Raw genomic sequence first — 27,009 nt, forward strand, 5'->3', positions numbered from 1 at the left:
AAGGGAGGACCAGGACCAGAGCTCCATTCCACAGCTGGGGGAAGGGCTCTGAGAACTGTGGAAGCTGAAGAGGGAAAGCAAGGAGAGGATGGAAGTGAGGAACATGGCACAAGGTTCACGAATCCCTGCAAGGGAGCAGGGAGGGCAGGAGGTGAGGGAAGGGGTCTACAACACAAAGACGGAGATGAAATGGGGAGGACAGAAACTGGGCGGGGGAATGGTGAGTTGCAGATCTCCCCTCACCACTCAAGATTGCTCCAACTGGCGGTCAGAAACAGATCTGGGGCTAGAGAGAGAAGCCAGACCATAAAGAACTTGGAAGTAATGCCTGAAACCAGGCAGTCGCTGACCCATAAGGGAAAAGGGTCTGAAGAGAAAATCTTGGGGAACATCCACAGATGAAGACGGGAAATAAAGAGATGGCAACCAAGAGCAAAAGGTGTGAGAGAGAGAAAGAGCCCAAGGGGAGCGGGAGCAGGGCAGGGGGCAAATTCTGTGGAGACATGAAGTAAGGTGATACCCTGCAGGCTCCTGTGACCCGGGAAATAACAGCCCCACCAAGCCCACTGTCAGCTGAGTCATCAAGCAGACACGTCCCTCATGTAATCCACTGCCTTCCTTCCTGTGGCTGCTCAGTGAAACAAGGTGGGTTTAACCTCCATCCTTTCGAGAGAGGTCAAGGTCGAGGAAAAATGAATAATTGTGAGTGCCAGTGAACCCAGAAGAAAATGCCATGGCAAACTAGATATTTCGATAGGCATGCTAGTGCTAAGGCACAATATGAACCTCCAAGAATCGAACTCTCAGGGAACTGTAACTTGTGTCTGCCACAGATCAGAGGAATAAAGAATAACGCTCTGCCCAGCAATTCCAAGAGTGAGGTGCCACCAGAAGCACACGGCATGGGCAGGGACACCCTGCCTTGTGGTACCACACACACCTGCTTTGCACTGCAGTGTGGACCACGGCGGTGTGGACGTGCCCTCCCTGCCAGCTGTGTGGGAGCACTCAGTGCAGCCTCCACCCAGGCCGCAGCCCTGAGGCTGCGAAGAAATTGGATTTGATCATGTGAGGTCTCTCTATCTAAAAAAAAAAAGTATTGTACGTAGAGAAGATTTAAACAGCAAAAGTAAGCTAGGTACTCTTACTCTCACCAGTTTCTTGAAATATGAAGGCATAACTGCTTTTAAAATAAAAGGCTCTACAATTGAGCCCTATCAGCAATCTCAGACCATGTTCAAATAAAAGAAAAACTGAACCAAGATCCAGGCTTCCAGAGGAACATGGCTGCCTTGAACGGAAGCATCGTACCTGTTTCCCAGATTCCAGTGAGTCGAAACTATCGCAGCTCTCCTCTGATGAGAGGGTTTCCATGGGAACGTCATCTCGGAACCCGACAAACTCTTCCTCATCACTGGGGGCGTTGAAGATGTCAGCTACTTCTTTAGGGATCTGTTTTGGATTCAGAAAAGGAGGATAAAACCAAGGGCTGTTAAAATCACTTAGGAAAATTTTCTAGAAAGGAGTAGGGATTACCATCTTATAACTTTATCGATCTGCCGTGGCTGCCCCGAAGACCCCAGCAACCCAGAGCACAACATGATTCAGCTGATAACTCCTGGTAACAAGGGAAGTGGGGGAGGATCAAACTTATCTTTCTCAAATTCTAGAGATATATCCTATCTTAGAGGGAATGTGAAGGCCATGTGATAGAAGGCATTTCTGATCTACTGACAAAATATAAGAAAGCAGGCACCAGTTTCTGAGAAATCAAAGATCTGTTTCTTCTTCTACACATTGTCTGTGTCATCATGAAAAGGATTCCATTAAATATAACTAAGATCCCCTTTTCTTAATTTCTACCTCTAGTTCTTTATTTTTCTGTTCATTTGCTGATTCATGAGAAAAAAATTCATACAATGAAATAAGTAGCTTTTCTTCCTTTCTGTATTTTGACTCAAGTAGTGTCCACACATTTAATCTAACAAGTCTGTATCTGCTCAGAGATCATTTTTGTATGTTGATTACCTATTTACTCCTAACTCTTTGTTTTTAAATATTTCAAAGACATAGAAAGGTGAAAGAATAGTACCAACATTCGTATATTCTTCATCTGGAACCCCCATTTGTCAAAATTGCTTTCTTTCTCCCTTTTTCAACAAATATTAGGTTGAACAAAGGCATCTGCTGATACTAGACTGTTTTTGACCTAGGAAAATAGCCATTTAATGTGAGCCAACCTAATACACCACCGACAATCAAGTTCAAGATTTTTTTGTAGTACTTTCTATCCTTGGAGCACAGTCCCACTGTATTACTAGATCTTTTTCCTGAGATAATCTATCATTGTACTTGGGGATGCAAAAGTACTTTTTACACATTGCCCATTTCGTCGTGCAGTATATTAAAGACATTCCCTCAAAGGTGGTATTTTAATAAAATAATTTTTACTGCTACAACAGGACATTCTTACGTGAAACTGGCATTTTCTTTTTTTTTAGGAGAGCAAGGTACAGGCTTTTATCTAGAAATAAAGTGAGAGGAAAGAGCTCCTGGCTCATGCCAGGAGGGGACAAGAGAGCCCGGGGTGGTGCATTGTCCAGGGGATTTATAGGCAGTTGAGGATTTTTGGAAATTGAGGGCTTAGGGTGTGGACTTGTACCACCTGCCCTGCCCTCAGGGTGGGCTGGGTTGTTGTCTGTTTGGTAGGGCTGTTTACAGTGAAGTCACGGGTTATGTTGAGATACCCTTGGGGAACACTCAAACATTCCAGGCCAAGTTACTCCTGGCCTTTTGACCTTTAACTGATCTCACTGAAGATATCTATATTCCTAGTCTAGTATCTTTACCCTAGAGAATTAGTGTGACCTTGACTTTGCATAATACTGAACACAGAGTTTCGATAGGGACTTTACACTGTTACATTGCTTTGACTGTAAATATTCTGCCTTGCTTTTTCCCAAGGCCCTCACCCTACTCTGTCTAAGCCCATGGTCCCTGTCTCACTCCTCCCTCTACAGATGGAGACCCTAGCTGCCGCTAGGGAAAGGGGGCAATGACCACTCTGGCTGCTTCATGCTGAGAAAGGGCGCAGTAAAGGGTACAGTTAGGTCTCCATCAGTGGTCAGTTGAGAGGGCCTCGGAAGATGGGCACTTCTATTCCAGGTTCCATTTCTATTACTATGGGCAGTTTTGTGGCTGCTTATTATATTGTATACTTCTCTCAGGGACCAAGCCTCTCCATTAGAGAGTTTCTATTGAGGCCAGGCTTGTGTGCAGATGATAAGACACTTCTTTTTCAGGGTCTGGGGATCAAAATTGCTCCCAGTTCTTTAGAATGCAAGCCAGAGGTGTGTCTGACTTTAGACTTGAAGAGGATGCTCCCATCTCCGAAGTTATCCTGGACAAGCCTCCAAAGATGATGCCGGGGATCTTGTTTACGAAGCCGAAGAATGAGCTTCACAAACACTCAAGGTAGGAGAGCAAGGTACAGGCTTTTATTTAGAGATAAAGTGAGAGAATAGAGCTCCTGGCTCATGCCAGGAGGACACAAGAGGGCCCCTGGCATTTTCTTTTAAAACTGAGCATTGCAAAGCATGCAATGACCACTAGTACAGTTTGGCGCCACTGCCTTGCTTAAGGTGATGCCAACCATTTTCTCTACCTTTGCTTTTGCAGGATCAATGCAAATATCAGCACAGCAAACAAAGGCAAATGATGTCTTATTATTACTAGGACAGTAACTCTGTCTTCATGGAAACTTAAAGGGTCTCAGAGTTTCCCCAGACCACACTCTGACCACTACACTAGCATATAGAGTTGTTTTCAAAAGACCCCTGAATTCTCCATGTTCTTTTTCTCTGGGCATTGAATAAACTTTACAGTTAGGTTCATTTGAGTACTAAGCCCTAATCTACCTTTTTTAAATCACAATTTTAATGCTTCCTGTTTAAAAAATGATTAGCAAGTTAATGGTTCAAAGGAAGTTTAACACTGGGTTTTTAGAGAACACAAATCCAGAAAATGAATACAACAAGTTTAATGAAGACAAAGGGTTAAATAAAATACTTTTCCACCATCTAATGAAATCACTTCAACAGACAAATAGGCAGACACTTTGGTAACAACAGGAAAAAAAGCTGCCACATTGATGCTAAGCAGCAGCTCCTCAACAAGCCTAACTCTGAGACGGTTCTTGGGAGAAAAAGTGAGACTTTTCATAATGAGGTAAAATTAACAGTATTTGGCAGCCTTATCTTTTCAAAGAGAGCTTTTGTTGTTGTTTAACCACCAGAACCAATGCTCCAAGAAATATACTAATACTAGAGAAACACAGATAATACTTATGAAAGCATAATTAAGTTAGACTTTACCCGATACCCACCGTTCAAGGGCCTGAAGTGGCAATGAAATAGGGACAGAGGGTTCATTTCAGTCTTTCTCTTTTTGACTTATCTCTACTCCTATGAATCAAAAAGCCCTAATGCCCCACACGCTTGTTTTAACAGAATGGGTTACAGGAGGAGGACCCAGAGCAATGATTTAATAGAAGCACACAGAAGGCATGGAGAGGTGGCAGTAGGAATAAACAGTTTCCAGCGCACATCTGCATTAGCCCTGGGGCTGTTGTTGCAGCCCCCACTGCGCAAAGGCCCCATTCCTCCTCCTCCATCTAGAACTTCAGCATCTGCTCCAGAGGTGCCATTAGGGGGGCGGTAATTACCAAGTAGGAATAAAAGGGAAGAACAATGCTTTCAAAAAAAAAGCAAAACCACTATGTGCTCTTGGGGCACACAGGGCTGATTTTTGCTGCCTAACTTCAAAAGGCATCAAGAGAGGAGTTTCAGATAGTCACAAGCCCCAGAATGTAGCAAGTCTCCATAAAATATTCAAGTGTCTTCAATGCCACAAATCTGTTTGCAAGACGGAACCCAGTAAAAGAAGATTCTTCTCAGGTATGACGAGTTCAACAGTGTAATCGATACATTAGGACCAAAGATTTGCTGTTTCCCTGCTCAGCTCAGCAGTGACCCACCAGGCAGCCGCACAGCCTATAAACTGAGAATACAACAGACTTATCTTCCCCAAAGCTTATGTTCCACTAATTATACCATCAACCGTTAACAGACACCAACAAAATACATAAATAAAGCAAATAACTGAAAAAATTAAAAACATCCAACCAGTTGTTTTATTTAAAGTAGTCAAACCTGCACACCACCTCTGTAATCTGGCTAACCAAAAAGAAATCAAGAAAATTCCCTTGTGAAAGAGGAAAGACTATTTTATTATTCATAACTTAAACCACATTTATTCTATTCCTTTTATATACACTGTTTACATATGAGTATCTCTCATTCACTCCATCCTTGTTGGAGTAACAGTGGGAATATCAACAAAGGTCAAGTGGGGGACTGGGATTCAATCCCCCTACAAGGACACAGGCACAAGGATGGAGTTCCTGGCATCTGACACAGGGTGGGGCCTAAAGCACAAGATCAATAAACCCCTGCTGGAGAGAATTATCCACGTGATCTGATGCTGCAGTCATTTTCCTAGGGAAGGTGTAGTTTCCCAGGGAGGTGACTGGGTCAAAGGTGCACTCTACATTCCTATGCAAAAGGAATTCAAGATTTTCACCCATACCAGGACTTCTACACACAAAGTAGTCATATTCACAGTTCCTCTCTGGGACAGGACTGCATATTTAACTTAGAAACCCTACAAATTACCTTGGAGCTCATGTAAAGGGACAAAGACTGCAAACTCAAAATGTTTTGGGGCCAAGCAGGCAGACAATGAGGGCAGCAGCTCAGGGTAAGACAACAGGCGATAGGGCTGAGTGGTGAGCTAAGACACGCATCTGGCAGACCAGGCAGGAACAGAGGTCCAGTGTGCCTGTCTGTGAGCAAAAGAAACACCATCTTGTCAAACCCACCATGTTGACAAGTAATGATTTAATAGAGCACGCAGAAGGCATGGAGAGGCGGCAGTAGGAACAAACAGCTTCTAGCGCGTAATTGCACTAGTCTGGGAGCGTTGTCGTAGCCCCCTGCTGCTGCGAAGCCACCCTTACACTCCCCTTCTACGACCCACAAGCAGCCTTAGATAATATCCAGCTTGAAACAATCAGCACTGTGGCAGGGGCAGGGCAGGACTCCTTGCTCTATTCCAGCAGTAATACTCCGCTGTGGGCCCTTGCTCCACCCAGCACACTGTGGACACCGGCATGTAGGCCTTTTCTTCTTGCCTCTGTAATTAGCCTCCCTAAACACAACATGGCCAGAGGCTATGTGCCCTGAGGCCACCCAGGACAAGCTTCTGTGGGTAAGATCCCCTCAATAAACCTCTACTGAATTCAAGCTGGACTTGTCAGCCTCTTTCTTTGGTCTCACCAGCCCCTTCAGCTTTCAGGTTTATACCTCCCCTGAGTGGAACAATGCCCAACCTCCAGCCGTCCCTGAGAAAACCCCCCATTTAAAAATGTCAGCTTATTATGTAAGGACCGAACATCTACAAGTTGGATCTCAAATTCATTCAGGAAATACACCCAGAAGAACTCGCGGTGCTTTGTAGAACACCAGGGAAATTCTAGATGCCAAAATTTCAAATATTACCAATAATGTATCTACTAGTGTCAGTTAATAACAGTACCAGGCACCAAAGTATTAAGAAAATTAAATAGAAAAACTTTATATTAAAAGTGCCCCTTCCCTTGCTCACAGCAGCACTATTTCATTCACAATCCAAAGTGGAAGCAACCCAAGTGCTCATCAACGGATGAATGGATAAGCTGTTGAATACACATACAATGGAATATTATTCAGCCTTAAAAAGGAAGGAGAAACTACAAATATTGAATCATTACCCTGTTCATCTGAAACTAATATGTTATAAGTTAATTATACCTTAATAAAAAATTCTAAAAAGACACGAAAAAACAAAAAACTAGAGTCTAAATCAGCCATCCAAAGGGGCAGGGTCTGAGTGCCTTCATTTCAAACAGGCTCTCTAGCAATACCCACCACTGGTCTGCAGCACACACTTTGAGTACAGAGGTTTGAGCCCATTTCCTGTTCCTCTCTTGTGAGATATAACTTTTCTACCTCAAACTAGCTATTCGTGTGCATCAGTCAGCCTCCTCACTAGACCCATGGCAGACCCAGAACTCTCTGGCATCTCCTTCTCCTCCAGCACAAAGAACAGAGACTTGTATACTTAGAGGTACTGAATAAAATCTGAGTAAGATGAGCAGTGTCAACTAGGGGGAAAAAAGGGGGTGGGGAGGAAATCCTGTCACGTGCTATAACAAGAACGAACCTTGAGGATATTATGCTAAGTAAATAAGCCAGTCACAAAAAGACAAATGCTGTATGATTCCACTCATATGAGGTACGTTATGTGAGTAGTCAAATTCATAGACACAGGAAGTATAATGGTGGTTGACAAGGGCTCAGGGGAGAGGGAAGTGAGGAGTGGTTGTTTAATGGGTACAGAGTTTCAGTTTTGCAAAATGAAAACCTTCTGGAGATTGTGTGCACAACAACTTATGATTGCACAATTATTTAAATAGCAGACATTACTTAACAATGGTTTAGATGGTCAGTTTCATGGTATGCATTCCTTAACTACAACTTTTTAAAATTCAACAATGAAAGACAAATTAAAGAGACAATTAAAAAATGGGGAAAACTTTCCTTCCTTAAATAAATGCAATCTCTTCCAAATTTCACACACCAGTTCTCATGCCCCTAACGCTTTAAGGGGCATGTGGTTTGAGAACACAATGTCCTCACTTAACACAGGTTCAGATACATGACCTCATGTGTCCAGGGTTCAGCTTCAGTGACTGGTAGACACCTCAAACCCAGGTGTCTAGGCTCGTACGCCCAGAAGTTAACTGGAAGTCTAGGGGACAGAGTATCTGAAGAACCATGCTTGGTTAGGAACCAGCATTGTTCCATCTCTACTAAACTGTACTAATAAAAATAAATCCTGCCAAGGTGCTGCTTGCTTCTCATTTGGTAGGTGCCTTTCCACCGTTTCCTGAGTAACACAAAGCAATGATCTGCAGGTCTCCATATTACTTTAACCTCTGCCAGGTTAGAACTGAGGTACTGCCTCTGCACCACAATTAAAATCCAAGAAAAAAAAAAAAGCTATTAAAAAGATGCCTCTGCCAGCTGCTTTTCAGTGAAGTAATTACCTTTGAAAAAAATGTTATCATTAATTTAAAACTTTTATTTTAAAGTTAAAATCTGAGTAAGACAATATGACTCTTCCATATTTCAATGATATCTAAACTCATTCTTGCTGAATTAAAAAAATACTACCTCCTAATCAGGAGGCACATATTTATTCTCTATTAACTTTTGAAAGAAAGAAACTGAGATTCTCCTCAAGGCCAGCTGATTCAAGAGCTGGTTTTGCTAAAGCTTCAGGAAATGGTTCTTATTCCAGGAACACTAGTATGTATTTCACCTGGAAACAAGTTCCATTTTAAGCTCTAAGGAGCACTACAGCAAAAGAAATTCATGCACACTATTGTATTTTCCTTGTTGTGTTGAAAGCAACTTTAAGAGCAAGAAGCAACTTTAAGAGCAAGGATGACAGAATATACAAGATACACTATCTTACATTTATGAAAGAACTTTTTACACAGAGGAAAGCATTCCTTTAACCTACTGAAAAGAGGTTTGTTTCACATCATTTTCTACCATAAACACTGTCACTTAAAAGTCAGACAATCAAAGTAAAGAACTTCTGTTCTTCAAAAAACACTGTCAAGAGAATGACAAGAAAAGTCAATGCAATGGGAGAAAATGACTCCAAGTCATATATTTGATAAAGGACATGTGCCCAGAATATATAAAGAACTCTCAAAACTCAATAAGAAGAAATAACACAATTAAAAATGGGCAAAAGTTAGCAGACATTTCACAAAGAAATATAGAAGGGACATGAGCACATGAAAAGATGTTTGACACCTATAGTCTTTGGAGAATGCAAATTAAAACTGCAGTGAGATACCACTATCTACCTATCAGAAGGCCAGTGCTGACAAGGATGTGAAGTAACTGGCATTCTCATAAGCTGCTGGTGGAATTGCAAAATGTAGGGCCTCTTTGGAAAACACTTTGGCAGTTTCTTACATATACCTACACGCAACCCCACATCTTGGTATTTACCCAACTGAAATGAAAACTTATGGTCACATGAAATTGTAATGAGCAATTTTACCCGCAAACCTAGAAACAATCCAAATCAACTAAAAAATGGGTAAAAAAAAAAAAATGTGGTGTATCCATATCACAGAATACTGTCAGCTGTAAAAAATAAATTACTGATAGATAGAAGAACATGGATAAATCTCAAATGCATTATGCCAAGTGAAAAAGACTACATACTGTCTCATTCCACTTACACGACATTTTGGAAAAGGCAAAGCTACAGAGAAAACAGGCAGTAACTCCCTGGAGCTAGAGGTCAGAGGAAATTTTTGAGAGGTGATAAACTGATTGTGGTAATAATCACCAAACAGGACTGAATGCTAAAAAGGATGAATTTTACTGTATATAAATCAAGCCTTAGTCAAAAAAAAGAAAAGCTTGTGGAAACAGGGAACATACAGATTGCCCAGCAATCTGTATGCAGCTGGCCTCTGAATGGGGGTCTTTCACCTCCTTGGTTAGGTATTCCTGGGTATTTTATTCTTTTTAATGCAATTATAAAGTGAATTGTTTTCCTGATTTCTTCTTCTGCTAGGTCACTGTTAGTATACAGGAACACCAAAGATTTCTGGGTATTAATTTTGCATTCTGCCAACTTTGCAGAATCCAGTTATTAGTTCTAATAGTTTTTTGGTGGAGGACAAATTACTGTTACAGAAAAGCTCATACAAAACTAAATGTTCCAGGAGTCACACAGATAAAATCAATAAAAGACAATTCACTAAAAAGGGAGCACAGCAGAGGCTAGAAACTTACTTTAAAAAGTCTTCCTTCAACCTCCCTATGTAATGAAAGGAAGAAAAGCTTTACTGTCATCTAGCAACTCAGCAATGTTTTGTCAGTTTTGAAAGGCATTCTTGATGACAGGAGATGTGACAAGACAAACACAAAACACCCTTATACAGAACTGGTGGAAGGACAGATGGACCCAAGGTTTCATGTCAAACAGAAATGGTCTGTTTGGTCATACACATCTAAAACAGAGTGGTTAAAAAAAATAAAAAGTATATAGTGAGGATTTAAATATTGCCAGAAAATCTGTTTAAACTCAGAGTGATGGAGTATGCAAACTATTAATAGTTAAGAGGATCACAAAATCAAGGATGATCAGAATGTGACCAGATCTCATTCATCATCTAGAGTATGTCTCCTCATTTCAGGAAAGGGTAAGCCTCAGCTTAGATTTATTCAAGGGCACCCACACTAAAGAATTTCTGAAAATACTGCCTTTTTATAAAATAACAATATATTAATTAGTTTTTAATTCATATATTTAGTATTTAATTCAATCTAAAAACCTAAATGCAACATGACACCAAAAGCAGCCAACGAGCAGCAAAAGAAAAAAAAACAGATAAAATGATCTAGGATCTAGAATACATAAAAATCTCTTGCAAGACAACAGCAAAAAGCTATCCAATCAAAAACAACAGGTGAAGGGCTTGATATAAATTTCTCCAAAGAAGGCATACAAATGGACAAGTACATGAAAAGATGTTCAATATCATTACTCATTAGAGAAATGAAGTAAAAAAATATATAATATACTGTTTCACATCCTCTAGGACAGCTTTAATCAAAAAACAGAGTAAGGAAAAAATGTTGAAGTTGTAAAAAAATCATAACACTTGTAAAAAGCTGGTGCAAACATAAAATGGTTTGGTCACTGTGGAAAGAGTCTGGTAGTTCTTAAAAAAGTCAAACATAGAATTACCATCAATGCAGGACTTCCACTCTAAAGTACATAAAGAACTGAAAACAGGTGTTTTAGACAAATACATGTACATGCATTCATAGCACTACTCACAACAGCTAAGGGTGCAAACAATCCAATTATCCATCACAGATGAATGGATAAAAAAAACGGTGGTAGGTACACTGGAATATTATTTGGCCATAAAAAAAGACTGAATACTGATCCATGGCTGCAGCATAGGTAAACTTGGAAAAATTATGCTAAAAAGCCAGACACAAATGGTCATGTACTATATATGAAATATTTGGAATAGGTAAATCCAGAGGCCAAAAGCAGATTTATGGTTGCCAGGGGCCAGAGGAGAGAGTAATTGTTTAATAAGTATAACGTTTCCTTTCAGGGTAGTGAAATGTTTGGGACTAGACAGAGGTGGTGGTTATACAACATTACGAATGTACTATAAATGTCACTGAATAGTTCCAGTTAAAGTGGTAAATATGTTATATGAATTTCACCTAAGTTTGTTTAAAAACCTAAACTCATAATAATTCCAAGTCTTATTATCCCCCTATTCAGATTTGCTTATAATTATGTAAAAGTAGGCAAGCAATTTACTAAGAACTGTGAATGAATTACGTGTAGAACACAGCTCATTACCAGCTGCAGCTGGTCTGTCCTGTTAGCACTGAGCAGTGCTGGTCACATGGGAAGGTGCCTCCCAGAACTTCTTCTTCAGGCCAACTCCCCGCAGCAGCGGGGGAGTCTTCTGAAGTACAGTCCTGCTCCTCTGCCCCCCACTGGCTTCCCACACACTGAAAAATACATCACTACATTCCCACTGGCCCTCACTCCTTTCCACTCCAGCTGCTCAGTGCCCTCCAACCGCAACAGTCCCTTTTCTATTTCTTGAAGACACCAAGCACATTCCTGCCTTGGGGCCTCTGCCTGCTCCAGAGACAGACAAAGGCCATCTCTTTACTTAAGGGTCTTTCTGCTCAAACGTCTCCTCCTCAGCAAGGCCTGTCTTTCCTGACTGCTCCTCCCAAAGCATACTCCAAGAACAGCTACCTACTCTAGCCCTTTACCCTACCTTATTTTCCCCAGTCCATTTATTATTATATGAAACTACATAATTGTACTTCTTACTAAAAGTTTTATTCAAGTACGGTTACAAACAATATTTAGTCTCAGGTGTACAAGACAGTGATTTGACAGTATCATACATTAAAATATGCTCACCATGGTAAGTGCAGTTACCATCTGTCACCAAACATGTTATATTATTGACCATATTCCCTATGCTGTACTTTTCATCCCCATGACTTATCTATTCTATAGTTTTGTTTGTACCTCTTTTTCTCCTTTGCCTATTTCACCCATCCCCCTCACCTCCATGGCAACCAACAGCTTGTTCTCTGTATTTATTTCTGGTGTGCTTGTTTGTTGTATTTTTTAAATTCCGTATGTAAGTGAGAGCATATGGTATTTGTCTTTCTCTTATTTCACTTAGCATAATACCCTTTAGATCCACCTACACTGTCACAAAAGGCAAGATTTCAGTTTTTTTATGGATAACATTCCACTGTATATATGTACCACATCTTTTTTATCCATTCATCTGCCAAAAGACACTTAAGTTGTTTCCATATCTTGGCTATTGTAAATAATGCTGCAGTGAACAAAGAGACATATCTATCTTTTCAAATTAATATTTTTTCAGAAGTGGAATTACTGGATTATATGTATTCCTCTTTTTAATTTTCTGAGGAAAACCTCTACTGTTTTCCACAGTGGTTGCACCTGTTTACATTCCCACAAACAATGCATGAGAGTTCCCTTTTCTCCACACCCTGTCAACACTTTTTTCTTAACTTTTTGATACTTGCCATTCTGTCTGATGTGACATGGTATCTTGTGATTCTGATTTGCATTTTCCTGATGATTAGTGATGTTGAGCACATTTTCATGTGTCTGTTGGCCATCTGCATGTCTTCTTTGGTATGTTTACTATTCAGGTCCTTTCCCCTTTTTTAAATCAGATTATTTGCTTTCTTGGTGTTGAGTTGTATGAGTTCTTTATTTTGGATATTAGCCCCTTATCAGATATATCATTTGCAGATATATTTTCCTAATCAGAAATTTCCTAATAATAATTTCCAATCTAACTATAGAATAGATAAGTCATGGGGATGAAAAGTACAGCATAGGGAATATGGTCAATAATATAACATTTCCTTTTCATTTTGTTGATGGTTTCCTTCACTGTGCAGAAAGAAGCTTTATAGTCTGACACAGTCCCATTGTTAATTTTCAAAAAATAATTAGGTATTTTTTTGTCTGCTTCTCCCAGTACAATTAAGACATAGGGACAGGAACTGTGGTTTCTTCATCTCTGTATCCAGAGCCTAAAACAGTGGGTGGCACAGAGTAGGAACTTAAATATTTATTAGGTAAATAAAACGAGGCCTTTTTACTCTCCCTTGCTCAACCCCCTCCATGGTGCAGTTTTGGTCTGAAGGATGCATCCCAGTTTCCTACTTCCTTGAACTGGAGGGAGCAAAGACAACACTGATTGCAACATTCTAACAAATCAGCGGGTGGGCTATCTGAAGGACTGGTCCCTGGTCTCAGGCAAGGAAGTGCTCCAGCCATTATTCATGAAAGCTGCAGAGGACCACAGACCTGCAGATGCCTGGGACAAGAGTTTATGCATGCAGAAATACAAAAGACTATCTAAAGCCCTAAAGAGAAGCTTGGGTAAGAGTCCTTGGGAAACTAAACATTCCAAATAAGTGGTATATATAGGCAACTTGAGAAAGTCATACACAGATCCAGGCCAGACACATGCTCAGAGAACATCTGAGAAGACATTAAGCTTTCAGGATCAGAGTACGCCCAGCTAAACAACAAATGACTTCCCTGGCATAGAGCTAGTCTGCAAAAACTGGAAGAGGTGGCTGTTTTCTCAAACTACCAATTTTCAACAAAAGAGCAAAGGCACACAAAGAAACAGAAAAATATAACCCATTCAAAGGGACAAAATGTACTGGTGGATACTGTCCCTGAGGAAGCACAGACTGTGGACTTACCAAACTAAGACAAGTGCCTTAAATATGCTCAAAAATAAAAAGGAAAACACAAAGAACTAATGTAAATCAGGGAAGTGATATATAAGCAAAATGGTAATATCAATAAAAAGACATGAATTACAAAATGGAACGAAACAGAAATTCTGGACTGGAAAATCCAACAGCTAAATTGAAAGTTTCACTAGAGGGGTTAAGTTCAAACTCTGACTAAAGAAGAAAAAAAAATCAGATTATTTGATCAAATAATGGCCAAAAACATCCCAAATATAGAACACCAAGAAGTTTAATGACTCCAAGTAGGATAAATTCAAAAGACCACACTGAGACACATTTTAATCAAACTGTTAAAGCCAAAGACAGAATTTTGAGCAGTAAGAGAAAAGCAACTAACAACAAGGGCTCCACAATATTAACAGCAGACTGCTCAGCAGAAACCTTGGAGGCCAGAAGGCAGTGGATGATATATTTAAAGCCCTAAAGAAAATACTGTCAACCAAGAATTCTGTATCTGGCAAAACTGTTCTTCAAAATGAGGGAGAAATTAAGACATTACCAGATAAACAAAAGCTGAAGGGAGTTCATTACTACAAAACCTGCCCAACAAGAAATTCTAAAGGGAGTTCTTCAGGTTGAAATGAAAGTACAGCAGGCAGTAACTCAAAGCCATATTAAAATACAAAGTTCTCAGGTAAAGGTAAATACAGAAACATAAAAACCAGTATTATTGTAAATTTAGTTTGTGACTATACTTTTTAATTTCTGTAGGATAAAAAACACTTATGAATCTATATTACTGGGTACACAATGCATACAGATATTATTTATGATGGAGGAGAGATGTAGGAGTTTTTGTATGGCACTGAAGTTGAACTGAATCATTCAAATTAGACTGTTTTTACTTTAGAATGGTGTATGTAATCCCCACAGGAACCCCAGGTTAAAATATCTTTAAAATCACACAAAAGGAACTGAGAAGGGAATCAAAATATGTCATTACAAAGAAATCAAAAAAACACAAAGATAGGCAGCAATAGCAGAAACAAGGGTCAAAAAGCTGTAAAACAACAGAAAACAAAAAATAAAATGGCAAAAGTTAAGTCTTCCTGCCAGTAACCATTTTAAATGTAAATGGTTTAAACTCTATAATCAAAAGACACAGACTGGCAGAATGGATAAAAAGACAGGATCCAACTATACACTGTCTGTAAGAGACTTACTCCAGATTTAAAAAGGCAAGCATGTTGAAAGTGAGAGGATGGAAAAAGATATTCAACACAAAAAGTAACCCAAATAAATGTGGAGTGTCTATACTAATCTCAGACAAAGTAGACATTAAGTCAACAAATACTACAAGAGAAAAATTATGTACTGGTTATATATCAATTACACATGATTAAAAGGTCATCAGGAAACTCTAACAGTTATAAACATGTATGTACCATGAGAGCTCCAAAATATATGAAGGAAATACTGACAGAATTGAACAGAGACATAGTTCTACCACAATAGCTGAAGACTTCAATACCCTACTTTCAATAATGGACAGAGTTACCAAACAAAATCAGCAAGAAAACAGAGGAAATGAGCAACACTATAAACCAATCAGAACCAACCAACATATACAGAACACTCCACCCAACAGCAGAAAAATATACATTTTCCTCAAGGGCACATGTCTATAGCATCTTCCTACACTGATGGACAGTGATTGTAATGGGGTATGTGGTGGGGGCTTGATAATAGGGGGAATCTAGTAACCACAATGTTGCTCATGTAAGTGTACATTAATGATAGATAGGATGGAAGGGAGGGGGGGAGGGAGGGAGGAATAAGAGCACATGAAAAACTCCCTAGGACAGACCATGTATTTTAGGCCAGAAAAATAAGTCAGAATATATCTTAAGTGATTAAGAGCATACAAACTATCTTTTCTGATCACAATGGAATAAAACTAGAAATCAGTAATACAAGGAAAACTAGAAAATTTACACATAAGTGAAAATAAAACAACCAATGGGTCAAAGAAGAAATCACAAGGGAAATTCGAAAATACTTTCAAACAAATGAAAAAGAAAACAAAATAAAACTTATGAGATGCACAGAAGCAATGCTAGAGGGAAATTTGTAGCTGTAAACACTTTATTAAAAAAGAAGAAAAATCTCAAACCAACAAACTAATTTTATACCAAAAAGAACTAGTGAAAGTACAGCAAACTAAACCCAAAGTTAGCAGAAGGAACTTTCTACAAAAAACCAAGAGAAAAATCAACCAAGAGAAAAATTCCTTGAAAATATCAACAAAAATCAACAAATTTTTAGCTAGATTGGCTAAGAAAAAAAGAGAGATGTTCCAAATTTTTGAAATAAGGTAGGGATGCTACTACTGATTTTACAAAAATGAAAGGGATAGTAAGAGCATTATGAACAACTGTATGCCAACAAGTTGGGTTGGCAAGAAGAAATAGATAAATTCCTAGAAAAACACAACCTTCCAAGAATGAATTATGAAGGGTAGAAATTCTGAATAGACCTCTAACTAGCAAGAATTTACATCTTACATCTTACAAAGTAAAGACCACTACCAGATGGTATGTGTAGAAGAATTAACACCAATCCTTCTCAAATTCCTCCAAAAAACTGAAGAGACAAAAACACATTTTAACTCATTCTGTGAGGCCAGTTTACCCTGACACCAAAGAAAGCAAAAAAACCCTACAAGAGTATAGAACAACATCCCTTATGAATATTGATGAAAAATCCTCAACAGAATACTAGCAAACCAAATTCTGTAGTATAATGAAAAGATTTTACAATATAACCAAGTAGAATTTATTTCTGGAATGCAAGATGGTTAAACATATGAAAACCAATGTAATGAACTACCTTAAGGGAATGAAAGAAAAAAAAACCCAATTGATGCAGAAAAACATTTGACAAAACTCAACACCTTTTAATGATAAAACAACAACGTAACACTCAATAAACAATTGAAGGAAACTGCACCAATGTAATAAGTTCCATAAATGACAAACCTACAGGTAACATAATACTCAATGGTGAGAGAGTGGAAGCCTTCCTCTAAAATAAGGAAGACAAGGATGCACACTTTCAATACTTTTATCCAACAGTACAGAAGATCTAGCCAGAGCAATTATCCAAGAAAGAAAGGTCATCCAAAATGGAGGAAGCAATAAAATTATGTTTGCAGGTGACATAATTGTGTATGTAGAAAACCCTAAAGATCCCGTAAGAACTGACAGCGCTAATTAACGAATTCAATAATGTACAAAAGAAACACACAAAAATCAGTTGTATTTGTATACCCTAACAATGAACAATTTGGAATGGAAGTTAAGAAAGCAATTTCATTTACAATAGCATCAACAGGAATAATATACTTTGGAATTAACTCAGGCAATAAGGTGAAAGGCGTGTACACTAAAAACTATAAACCATCACTGAAGACATAAATAAATGGAAATACATCACATGTCCATGGAGTGGAAGACTTTATAGGCAAGATGACAATACTACTAAAAGCTACCTATAAATCCATTGCAATCCCTCTCAAACCCAACATTTTTGCAGAAATAGAAAAGCCCTTCCTAAAATCCATCTCATGCGACACCATATAGCCAAAACAATCTTGAAAAATAATCATGTTGGAGGATTCACACTTACAGATTTTAATACTTACTACAAGGCTACAGTAATCCATATAGTGTGGCCCTAACATGAAGACAGTTATATAGACCAGTGCAATAGAATAGACAGCCCAGAAATAAACTTTTATATATGGTCAAATAGTTTTCAACAAGTATGCCACCACTGTTCAATGGGGAAAGAACAGTCTTTTCAACAAATGATTCTGGGAAAACTGAATGTCCATATGCAAACAAATGAAGCTGGATCCTTACCTTACATCATCTATAAAAAACAAAACGTACCAAAGACCTAAATGTTAAGAGCTAGAACTATAAAAGGCTTAGAAGAAAATTTAGAGGAAAAATCTGGCAATGGTTTCTTGGATACAACACCAAAGGCCCACATAACAATAGAAAATCAAAATTGGACCTCATCAAAATTTAAATCTTGTGCATCAAAAGATACCATCAAGTGAGTAAAAAGGATAACCTACAGAATGGGAGAAAATATGTGCAAATCATGTATCTGATAAAGGATTACTATCCAGAACATATAAAGAACTCCTACAGCTGAACAAAAAATACCCAATTTAAAAATAAGCAAAGGACTTAAAATTACATTGTACCAAAAATATACAAATGGCCAATAGCACATGAGAAGATGCTCAATATCACTACTTATTAGGGAAATGCAAATCAAAACCACAATGAGCTACTGCTTCACACCCATTAGGTAGCTATCAAAAAACCAGAATATAATTGGCGACTATATGGGAGAAACTGGAACCTTTGTGCACCGTTGGTGGGAATGTAAAACAGTGCAGCTGCTGCAGCAAACAATACGGTGATTCCCCAAAAAATTAAACATAGAAATCCAATAATCACACTTCTAGGTATATGTCCAAAAGTATTGAAAACAGAAATTAAAAGATACTTTATACCAATGTTTATAGCAGCATTATTCACAATAGTCAAAAGGTGGTTAACAGCTCAAATGTCCATGGATGGATGAAAGGATAAACATGCTGTATATATGCAATGACTATTATTCAGCCTTAAAAAAGAATGAAATTCTGACACATGCTATGACATAGATGAATCCTGAAAACATGCCAAGTGAAGTCAGACATAAAAGGACAAGATGTATGACTACACTTACATGAGACATCTAGAAGAGTCAACTTCATGAGAGACAGAAAGTAGAATGGTAGTCACCAGAGACTGGGTGGGTGGGAGGGATGTGCAGTTAGTGTTTAATGGGTAGAGTGCTTCAGTTTAGGATGAGAAAATTTTGGAGACGACAGAGGTGACCCTTGCACAGCATGACTGTACTTAATGCCACTGAACTGTATACTTTAAAATGGTTAAAGTACTAAGGTTTATGTTAATACGTACTTTACCACAATTAAAAAAGGCCAAGGAAAATGTTATTTTTAAAAGAGAAAATTTAAGTGGGGAGAGATTTACAGACCTTTATGTGTATAGAGCGTAGTTAGTCTCATGAGCAGCCAAAGGCAGGAGTTTTGGCAGAGGTTCTGGGAGGAAAGTGAGCCAAATCATTTGGGAAATGCTGGGTAATTTCCTTTTCCAGAAAGGTCACCAGATAGAAAATGAGAAGTCAATGTTGAGATTTCTCTGGACCCTACAAGACTGATTATCAAATTGGACAAGTCTGACAAGTGTTTTTCAACAAAGTGCTACTGGCATTTTGGACAGAATGACTGCTTTTTCCTGTGGGACTCTCCTGCTCGCCACAGGGCACTTAACATCCTTGAACTCCAAACCACGTAGTAACAGAAACATTCCCCTCTCTCCATTATACTAACAATCAAAGGGAAGCTCACACATTTCTATTACAGCCGTGACCCCAGTTCATTCAGATGAACACCGCAGAGTGAATCCAAATATCAAAATACGAGAGCCTTTGTGCATCTGTCAGGACACAACAGGCTATAACGCTGTAGCAAACTACTTCAAGTCTCAAAGGCATAAAGCAAAAACGGGTTTCTTTCTTGTTCACATGCCATGCTCATCCTGGGCCTGCCAGGTGAACCATTCCACACTCCTCCACACTGCCCTCACACAGCACCCAGCTGACGGAGCCACCCCCATCTCGTATGCTGGCAGCTGCAGCTGCAGCGGGAACAAGACACAGCAATGAAATACTGGCATTTAAAAAATTCCACCTAGAAGTGACACACAGCACTTCTGCTTACATTTTACTGGCCACAAAGCACATCAAACAGCCTTGCCCATTTCAAGTGCCAGGAAAATGCAGTCTTCCCATTTACGTCGAAGGACGAGAACATTTGTACAGAGTCCTGATGGCTTCTGGAAAGCATTCTATGAAGTAGAAGAGGCTATGTCAATGCTCATTATTAAAGAGTATAAAAAATATCACTATGTGTTGGACACCACGCTAAGGGACCAAATAAGGAATCAGTCACATGAGGAAGGAGCCGTATGTGGTTGGCTAAAACAGACAAGCTTTAAACCATGTCAATGTGGTGTAATCAATGTGCCCAGGGAAGAAAGTACAGGAGGGCACCTGTCGCAGGGGTGAGGGTGATAGTCAGGAAGACTTCTAGGAGCCTCAAGGTGGGCCACGTCCACACAGCTGTCGGACAGAGTCAGCCTGGAGGAGGACCTGGAGTAGACTGACAAGTGCAAGCAGAAGTCTGAAGAGCGAGGCGGGAGGTGCTGGGGTTTCAGGGAGGTCCCTGTGCTCACTCCCAACGCGCAGTGGACAGACCTTCAAACAGACGGGGGTGTGGGGAAGGAGCTTCATCCCACAGCCCAGTCCTGGAAGCCTGTATACAGAGATCCTCTTGACACACTTCTGCCCTGCTAGTGGAAAACATGCCTGAACAATCTCCGGGACGGGGCCCATGCAGGCTGCTGACACAGCTTGGCTCTTGGCACTGTGCCACCGTGAATGCACACACTGCCTAAGAATGCACTATCTCAGTTCATAATTACAGCCAGGCGAGGGGGTACATTTAGTAGATGAAGGTCATGAGAACACTGGATGTTCTTTTCAGTGAGTTTTTGAAGCTGGTAGTGTGGAAAAATGTGATGAGGTGGGACAGGTTTGTGTTTTTTTTTTAAGTCAGGTAAGGGTAGCCTTATTTAAGAGGTCATACAACGGGAAAGGCTAGATGAGGGCCCTTGGCTTCAACTATAACAACAACAATGATAATGATGATGATGATGATGATGATAAAACTCCCTGAATAAAAAAATGCCCAGGACCAATTGTTAGGGAAAAAAAGAGAATTAAGAATAAGTAATGATTATAAAGGCACTTTATTTTTCTTAACTTTTCATTTAAACCAATGCTAATGGAAAACAAAACCACTAGACATTCTGCATTTAAAAACATATGCTTAGGGATTTCAAGATCGACCCTAAGGTTTTGTTTTGTTTCCATTAAAAACTGCCCGTAGGGTCCTAAAGCTTGAAATAAACAGATATTGTGGGGTGGTGGAGTAGGCAGAGAGTACCTTTTCTCTTTCAGGATTTATCACAGGAATGATTTCTAAATTTTACACTTGGCAGTTCCACACTTTTCAAACTGGGAAGCTAAGGGAGGGCCTGAAGGCTTTCAGGATCACAGGTGGGACAGGGGAGGGGAATTTTTTTCCAGAAAAGTCATTTTAAAATAAGTACTTTTTGCATTAAAAAAATGTTTTTAAATGTATTACATAGTAGCAAACAGGCCTGACTGTTAAAGATATAACTAGAGATTGTTGAGAAAATACCCTCCACAGGGTGGGCCTCTGGGGCAGGCACCAACTGGCCTCAGCCACTAGACCAACAGAAAAATCTGTGAAGCCTATACAGGGTGTTCCAGCCTGTCATAACTCGTACTTTCCCTCACAGCCCTAAGCCATCTTTCTTATTTTTTCAACTCAACAAATATTTAACACCTCCTATATGCCAGACCCAACACACCAGGATAATGGTCTGCCACATGATTTTTCTGGTCACCAGCCATTACCCTGGGGTAAATCCAGGGGCCCTCCTCACAGAGGAGGTCTGCCAACAGGCCGTGGAGGGGGTGCCAGGCCAGCTCTGTGCCAAAAGACCCAAATGCCAGAGCTCGCGCACCACTGCAAAGCACTCTCCAGTTACAGGGCCCTCCCCGGGAGGAGGGTGAGAGATGAGGGCGGCCTGGACAGCAGCGCTAGGGAAGGTCTGCAGTGGAAGGGCTCTGTAGGAAGGTTTCCTGGGACTATGCCCGTCCTGAGAACTGGCACAACCTGCAGGGCACAGACACAGGGAAGGTGTCACCCACACACCTGCCAGCCAAGATTGGCCCAAAGCACAGGCTTTAAGACTCATGCTTAGGAATCTGATATGCTGTTTTGTAAATGTTTTAGGTGCAACATTCAACCAGCAAAGCACATGCATTTTAAGTGCACAGCCTGGTGAAGTTTTTACAGACTGCACCCACCTGTTAAAACCAGCTCCCAGATAGAGAAACACATTTTTGTTTTAGCTCTTAGAACCCACTTTATAATGGTGAACCACTTTATATTTAGATACCCAACCTTCAGTGAAAACACATTTTCAGAAATTCAGGAAATGATTTATAGTTGAAATAAGCAAAACAAGAGAACTCTTTAAAAAGTGATGCATTGCCACATATGAGAGGAGCTCAAAGCAGGGTCTCTCTGCCTTCCTCATCAACAACTTGCACAAATTCAAAACCCGAGCCACAGGCACTTCCACCATACGACCATTATTGGATTTTCTTGGATTTCTAGGTGGTCAAGAACATACCTCTATGACTACTTTCCCCCAAACTAAAATACTCCACTAGGTGCTCTAAATCAAGGAAGAAAACAGTCTCTGTTTCACCCCAGTTATCACGAGCCCTGGTTCTCACCTGAGCAAGAACTGCCTTCTCTCAGGTAATACAGCACAAGAAAAGGAGAAATGCGTTAGGAAAACAATGCACAAAAGATCCCATCCACGGAAAACCAGGCACACTCCCTTTACCAAGTAAAAGGATAATAAACCCTTTACCAAGTACACAATAAAGAAACAGTAATTAAAAACCGTGGACTCCAACACAAGGTGAAAGGTACATACCACTCCCAAGACATTTATTGCAAAGTTTCTTTAATAAAGAAAAAAATTTCAACAGAAAATTAGTACATAAAATACCCACTGCACTGAAACACTGCAGTCATTAAAGACGGAAACTGTACAGACTTCCAAGCTCCTCAGGGAAATAATTTGACAGTGCCAAAGAAAGCAGAATTCAAATAACAATTATAAAAATTATGCAAAAATGGTGACTGAATGCAGGCAAACACTATATGGAAATTATTTAGAAAATGATTCCCAGAGAGCAGGGGAGGTAGAGCAGTTCAACGTTTGTCTTCATTTCAGCTTCTATGAACATGATATCACTTGTACCATACAAAATTCATTATAAAACCATTCCTATGTAAAAGCGTTGTGGATTTGATTCATATTCCCAAGCTTTTAGACAGCATCCCAGGAATCCTGCCCAAAGCATAATCTGGCCAGTTCCCCCAAAGAGAACCAGACTAGCCATTGTTCAAGCCCCACCCTTCTAGTTAAAATGGAAAAAACTGGAAGTGCTGACACCCCTGGTATTTAAATAGCACAACCAACCTGTCCTTGGTCACCTCAGTGGTACTGTAAATTGGGCAAAGATTTCTATCCTCATAACACTATTTCGGTGAAGGCTGTGTGACCTGCCAAGATCCCGGTGACTCCAGCAGCAGGAGTCAGGTGCTGGTCCTGGGGACAGAATCCTAGCTCAGCTCCTGCCTTGCTGGGTTGCCCTGAGCTAATTACTCTATTTTGCCTTATCTTTAAAATGCAAACATTACAACCTACTACAGCGAAGATTAACTCTCCTAACTTAAGAAATACCTAGCACAGCATGACCTTTAAAAGGAAGTTTTAGTTGCCATTCCGTGGGAGTGCAGGGGGTGGGGAGGGCTCGAAATCTTCCAAGGCCACCTAGGTCCCCACAGCAAGAGCAGGAGGCAGCTGAGCTCTAGCAAAGGCGAAGACTGAAAGGAGATCCAGAGGGACCTTCTGGTGGGGGTTCTTGGAGAAATCAGTGTTTTGTGTCTCTGCTTCTTCCACTGTAACTAACATACTGTAGGTGCTCAAAAAAAATCTGTGGGTGGACTGACCAGTCCACCAGCTCTCTTGTCATCAGCTGAAGATTATGAAGAAAAAAAGCAAGGAAGCCATCAACTATTTGAACTTAAACTCTGGCCCCCTCTCACTGTGAAACTCCACAACATATTTTTGCAGTATATACAAGAGTGCTAGCATTTACCACTGCATGTTCACTTCAGCTGTATTTGCCAAACAGGCCTCTTGAATGGTCCTATTTAAAAGCACTCAGAAACTACTGTTTTTCAAAAAGAAAATAAAATGGTCCTACTAGTATTTTCTTATCTCTATCCCTCCAAGGAGCCTGGATCAATTGTACTTTGGTGAATAAAACCATGTCTTTTATAAAACAAAACTGTGTCTTGGAGATAAAAATTCTGACCTCAAAGAGAAGGCTGACGGATAAAGAACTCTCAAGAGCAATTTAAAATTAACATGCCTATTCTATTCCGAATGGCTTTATTAATCATTCACTAATTTACTGTAATATTCAGAAAATGTTTCAAGTCACATCATTATCTCATGGTTTTCTGACCAGATGAAAATTTTCTCCAGATCACAAGTTTCTCCTGATCACTGAGAATCAGCTCTCTTCTATGGGTGGGATAATCGAAAGTCCATCAAAACTACCACCAAGTGGCCTTTTGAATACAGAACTATTTTAACAGCCAAGTACTGTAATGTCCTTACCATGGTCCCCCTCTCGTAACCAACTTCTGGGGCACTGGACCCACATTTTAAGCCAGAGGATCAGATGGTTACATCTTATAGCCCTAAAGTCAAAACGAGAAAAATTCACGTTTATCCCTTCAACATCATGCTCCATGTGTATTGACTGATGAGAACACTCAGCCACACTGCCTTCTCTAAGGGTCCAACCTGCACCCTAGAGCTAAAGGAGAGTAAGGACAATTCAGATCTCCGGGTTTCTCTGCTAGGAAGCTGCGGCAGTCTCATCCTCCAGCTCCTCCCATACCCTGGCCTTTACTGGGTACTAATCCTGTCATTCAGCATAAAAGCACAAAGACACAGTGGTCAGCCCAACAAGGACTACAGCCCATGGAGGTGTGATCACTGTCAAGAGGACATCAAATCCAACACACCGGTGAAGTGGTAGAAAAGCAGAGGCTAGCAAGGAGTGAAGAGTGCAAGAGAATTTCTCTTCTCCCCACCTCTTCCCTCTATCATGGCAGCAGGCCTCGGCTGCATTGCTGGAAACCCCTTCCAGCTCTGGCTTTCCAGGGGGGAAATTCACTCTATATGGGAAATTAACACCCACCAGTCGTTGAGTGAGCCATATTGGTGTGCACTAATGCCTCTTCGGGCAGCTCATCACACTGCTTTATTCATAAGGCTGGGATACAGGGTAGAGCCACAAGAATTTAACATCTTGCTGTGCCTGAAATGTTCATTAAGTGCTCTTATCTGCAATCACCTGCCCACCCCACAGAACCACTCTCCACCAATTTAAATTAAAGGGACTATAATCTGCTCATTTCTAAATTATGATGAACAGGAACATTTCCACTGGAAAAAAAATCACACATCTTAATTTGTGCTGCCAATTAGGAGGTCTTTAGAACAGGAAAAAAAAACGATCATCTTATGTATAGTAATTTGTCCTAATTGGTGCATAATGGGTTGACTATAATTTGTGGATAACCCCCACATGGTAAATAGTTTAACATTTTAGAGCTACCAAAAAATTAGCCTCATTATTTGATAGTAAAATGTTCACTTCCAACTACACATTCTGGGACATTCTGAATTTCCTAAACTTAAGCTATGTGTGTTACCTGGTGGAAGGGCAGTTCCAGCAAAACAACAGAGGTTTCAGGAGTGATACATTATCAAGATACATTGTCTGATGAAATTCACAAGGGGCGCAAAGCTCCCTCCAGAAAGGTTTAAGTCCCGGAGAAACCTGAACCTCCTAGAAGCCTAAATTACTGATCATATGGTAAAGATCAGTGGCAAAAAAATCTAATCTGTCTCTCTCAGTCCTTAATCTTGAGTAATTGAGTAACTCTTTTCGTAGCTTTTAATACCGCCTTTCATAAATTCAGAAAGAATACTCTCTTATAAACATCCACAATAGATTTTTCTCAAATGTTCACTTTCAGGAAGCCTTTCAGATATCACTAAGCTGCCAAAGCGGCCGTGACTGGCTTTAGAGCGCCTTTAATTTGCCACCGGACTCAGGCAGGTGACAGCGGCCTGAGTGTGCCCCTGGGCCTGGAGCCCCGCCTCTCCTTCTGAGGCCCAGGGGGAGAAAAGAAGTAAACAGTAGGTTAGGTGGAAGCTGTGCGCCAGAGGCGTTCACAAAAGCAAAAAAAAAAATCCAGTCCTCACACAAAGCATCTCTTAGGCTTCCACAAGCCGCTTCCTTCCCTTTCTATGTTTTATTTTTAGTTCGTTTGAAAAAAGTTTTCATTGCTTACATCTGGGGGAAAAAATGTGTATTCTTTACTAGAAAGGAAAATTCTTTTAAAAGTAAAAAAACTGAAGCCACGTTCACATTCTCACCAAACACTGAAACACTGGGAAATTTACTCTCAAATGTTAGTAAGATTTTGAAAACCCAGTTTAGACCATGACGCATAATTGGGGCGGAGCTGTGTAAAGGTTTGGGATCTTGGGGCTTTTTGTTTAATATGACTTAACGACCTTACCATTTCCCCCAAGTGGTTACAACTTACTTGAAAACATCTTCTAAAGTTGCAGAACAATCAGAAAAGCAATTCCTTTTCAACTCCATTACCCAACTTAGACTGGTCTCTCGAGTGTTTTTAGAAAAATCACACTTCCCTTAGCTCTGCCAATTCCCAGAGAAGGTGGAGGACGCGCACCAGAAAAGCTCCCCAACAACGCGCCCCGCTTCCACGAGCGCGGCGCCCCTGCAGTCTCCCCGCCTGCACTTTCCTCGAAACGCGTCCACTCCTGGGGCCCCCGGTCCCCTCGGCCCTGCCTGCGACCCACCCGGGACGAAGGCGAGCGGCCGAGGGCGGGGTCGCCGGCCTCCCTAGTCGGGGTGGCACACCCGTGACCCGCTGCGCACACCTGCAGGGCGCGCCCGCCGGCGTTCGCGGGACTTGCCACGCCGGATCCACACGGCGGTGGCCGAGGGCCACGTTTCCAGCTCAGGGAGGGGAGGCGGGTCGGGTGCCCGGAGCAGGCCGGAC

At 40.5% G+C, this 27,009-nt stretch overlaps 1 protein-coding gene across 4 annotated transcripts in view; it reads right to left on the reverse strand.

The window, feature by feature from the left end:
• CDCA7L (cell division cycle associated 7 like) overlaps window positions 1-27,009 on the reverse strand; it is a 39,921-nt gene that overhangs the window by 12,500 nt on the left and 412 nt on the right. For 3 of the 4 annotated variants that reach the window (XM_036877370.2, XM_036877364.2, XM_036877377.2), the window contains exon 2: window positions 1,312-1,452. In XM_036877370.2, the coding sequence (XP_036733265.2) occupies window positions 1,312-1,452 (141 nt within the window). Of the gene's footprint in view, window positions 1-1,311; window positions 1,453-26,887; window positions 26,907-27,009 lie in introns of those variants that run through there. The other variant, XM_036877388.2, reaches the window with a different exon arrangement.

This window comes from Manis pentadactyla, chromosome 7, assembly GCF_030020395.1.
Source record: "Manis pentadactyla isolate mManPen7 chromosome 7, mManPen7.hap1, whole genome shotgun sequence".
Classification (NCBI taxonomy): Eukaryota; Metazoa; Chordata; class Mammalia; order Pholidota; family Manidae; genus Manis; species Manis pentadactyla.